Source organism: Takifugu rubripes, chromosome 4 (assembly GCF_901000725.2).
Source record: "Takifugu rubripes chromosome 4, fTakRub1.2, whole genome shotgun sequence".
NCBI classification, from domain to species: domain Eukaryota; kingdom Metazoa; phylum Chordata; class Actinopteri; order Tetraodontiformes; family Tetraodontidae; genus Takifugu; species Takifugu rubripes.
This window is the reverse complement of record NC_042288.1, coordinates 5,466,516-5,469,894: the sequence shown is the minus strand read 5'-3', so window position 1 is coordinate 5,469,894 and position 3,379 is coordinate 5,466,516. Positions and strand designations below refer to the sequence as shown.

Genomic DNA, 3,379 nt, shown 5'->3' with positions numbered 1-3,379 from the left:
TGAACTTCGACAGTACTCTTGCGCCCCCTATCGTCTGTTTTGGCTTCAGATTTGGACCAATCACAGCCACGTTTACTGATCGGCCTTGGAGGAACGCAGAACCATTCTGTTCGCTGATTGGTTCATTTTCATCTTTCGGTTGACTAGATAGGGTTCTATCCAAGGAGTGAGAAGGGAGGGGATGTTTTAATGGCTGTCAATATCGCTACAGCTTGCAAAAAGTCCAGATTAAACACTCTTTTTTGTAGATACTTGCAACCGCTGGGCCTTGTTAGCTTTCGTCAGTAATGAGCATTGCTCCTGGTGTATATTTAGTCGGGAGATGTATTTCTAGCATTCTTTTTGACTCTAGTGACCACACTTAAGCCGCTTGATTTGTTCGCGAGTGGAGGATCAGGCCTAGCCGGCTGGCTAACAAACAAGCGGAGGTTTCCCGAGTCGCAAGAGTTGGAAGGTACATGTGTGACGCTCATCATTGTTAAGGAGGATTGTTTTAAGCAAGAATTGCTTCTCGAGATAAACAAGAAAGCATAATACACATTTTTTAGGTTTGATGCAAGAAGATATGAAATGTAAACAGTCTTAAGTTGGCCTTAGCGTAGTTTAGCTGCGTTGTTGCAGCTAATCGCTAACTTTCTAATAACTTTACTAGCTATTATAGGCCTAGCCAAGGTACTCAAAGTAATCTTGCCGCTAGTATGACGACATGTATCACATTGTTGGTAAAAATATATTCGTCTTTTAATTTGGTTTGATTTCATTCCCCATCCGTCTAAAAACGTTGCTTTAGCTAGCGAAGTAGCCAATAGCTAACAGTTCTTGCTATCAACCTTTACCAACACGGCCCAACTCTCGGTCGTGCACTTGGACCTTCTACGTTGTTTCGTTACCTTTTAATGTCATGTCGAGTTGTACACTTTGTTTAAGCTGTGATTGATACATGCACTGTGTAATGTTTAAGTGTTTCAGCGTTTGGATACAGAGTGAATATCCTCTGCTGTATTCGCAGGTAATGTGTAATCTAAAGCAGCCAGCATGACTTCTAGATTCGGTAAAACCTACAACCGCAAGGGAGGCGAGGCCAATTCAAAATTCGAAGAAGTATTCTCCAATAGAAAGCCTACTTTGACCACCAGATGGGGAGAGACCACCTTCAAAGCTCAGCTGGGAGCCAAAAGACCCCTCATAAAGTCCGATGTGTCTGAGGTTCCCAAGAGGCCCAGGCTTGAGGACAGTGACAGTGAGGACGACCCATTTGGCTTCGACAGTGACGAGGAATCCAAAAGCCTCACCTGTCACAACGTGTCTCAGCCAAAAGCTAATGATGGTAACGTGACAAAGCCATCAACGGGACAGAGTGCTGAAGTGGGCACTGCTGGGGCTCCTGCAAGGGAGTCTGCAAGCTCAAAAGCCAGCTTAATAAGTAAGTAATCAACACAATTTACATTAATGCATGCATTGTTTAAACAGATCATTCAGTTGTTTTGCCTCACACCTTATATTAGGATGCTGTTCTGTCATTCTGTAATGTTTTATATTCTGTAATGTGACCTGCTTTCGGTTGAGTTAATAATCATTATTAGATGCTGATTGTTCGATGGGTGTCCCTTTCTTCTTTACTTATAGGCAAGCCTACATCTGAAGGGAAGGTTGTTAAAAATAACCAGCCCTGGTTCAAAAATATATCACTTAGCAACCAAAAAACAGAATGCGTGGCACTTCAGTCAAACGCAGTCCGATCTGGTGAGGAGAACATCCCGGTGTCCGAAAAGGCCATATTATCTTCTAACGTGGATGTGTCTCGGTCACCATATGAGCCAAGTGGCAGTAGAGACTTTTCTAATGCGTCTGATTATGACGAAGCAACAACAGCAGAAGTTAAAATGGATGAGTCGGAGCCTCCACCACAACCAGTGGACAACATTCCTCCTTCCCCGTTTACCCTTAGGACCTCAAACTGCAAGAAATACCTGCGGCCAGGCAAACCCAACAAAATGGCCTCTGAGCCTGTTGAACTAACCAGCACTACTCAAGTGGGTGCACAAGACAAGCACAACAGTGTCCTTTCTGCTAGTCGAAGTTCTACTGTAAGTGGTGCTAAACCTGCGGCCAAGCCCGCAGGCAGAGGTGGCGGGAGGGTTCGGGACTACACCGTTCTCCACCCCTCCTGCGTCTCTGTGTGCAACGTCACCTTGCAGGACACCGTAGAGCGAAGCATTGACGAGATGGTCACCCCGGCTACCCCTGCTGACCTTGGTGAAGCAGGCCAGATGAGGAAGAAATCAGATAGTGTCCCACCCAAACCTACCAGGTAAATGTTACTTCATTTATGTTTTTAACGTTGCTCTGAGCTTTCTCTCCGTAGTCTGTTGGGTAGTGGGATGTGCAGTGGGGTTCCAGTGGTCAGCCAGTTACAGCTCAGACAGAAATGTGGATCCAGGACATGTGCTGTTATACCTGGATTTGAATTTGGTTGCAGTTGCTAATTTGCTTTAAACCTTGTGAGTTACGCTCAACTCAAATTCACAGCTTTTTTTGAAGCCTCAGATTGCTCATGGAAGCAGATGGTCAGTTTGGGCTGTTCAAATCCCTGTTTCTCTCAAATGAGGATCAGTTTGGCTCCTTTTACACCTCTGATGTTCACACCCATCAGTCAGTATGTTTTCATGCCCAGTTTAAACGAGCTGTGCACAAAAATTTGACTTTGACGTCTTGTCGGAGTTTGGTCCTTGTGCCAGTTTATCTGGAAAATTCCAATTGACCTGTTTTGTCACATAATAACCAACTGAAGTAATGAGGCAAATGGATAATAATAATACAGCTTTGCATCTCGTGCAAAAAAATAAAGTGCAAGAAATCCCTCGTAGTCATGACTAGCATTCACAGATGTTTTTGGGTCCGGGGTCATATGCCAGTGCAGGTGTTGTGGAGCATGCACACATGCTTTGTCTGAACTCCAATAAAGGTGCATACATCCCAGAGAAAGTCGATTTCTAGTCACATTATCTGGGGGTCTCCGTCGGATACAGAGGACTCCGATACTAGTCAGACTAATACATTAACATGCACTTTAGTTGTCCAATTATAGTCAGATTTTTTTTCCCCCAAGTGTCATGTCAATGTACTGACTGCAGGCTTATCAGGAGCTGGGTGGGCATGTCTCCAAGTGCCTGTGTGTGAAGACTATCACGTGCAACAGCAATACACCAGCACACAAACCCCGGCAGTCGAAGACTCTGGCAGTGTGCAGCATCATAATTGAAACCCACACTGAGAAAACAAACAAATCTGGTGTTTCTGCAGGTTCAGACCCACACAGATGAAGGCCAAGAAGACAAAGACGGAGACCAAGCTGGAGTTCTTTGGCTTTGAGGACAAA

At 44.8% G+C, this 3,379-nt stretch overlaps 1 protein-coding gene across 1 annotated transcript in view; it reads left to right on the top strand.

Annotated features, from left to right (window-relative positions):
• The first annotated feature begins 140 nt into the window (after nt 1–140).
• The window catches only part of wapla (WAPL cohesin release factor a), a 13,552-nt gene continuing 10,313 nt past the window's right edge, over nt 141–3,379 (top strand). The window contains exons 1-4 of the mRNA XM_011603031.2: nt 141–454; nt 1,010–1,423; nt 1,627–2,311; nt 3,304–3,379. The exon at nt 3,304–3,379 is cut by the window's right edge and continues 232 nt beyond it. Coding sequence (XP_011601333.2) covers nt 1,036–1,423; nt 1,627–2,311; nt 3,304–3,379 — 1,149 coding nt within the window. The 5' untranslated portion in view covers nt 141–454; nt 1,010–1,035. The remainder of the gene's footprint in view (nt 455–1,009; nt 1,424–1,626; nt 2,312–3,303) is intronic.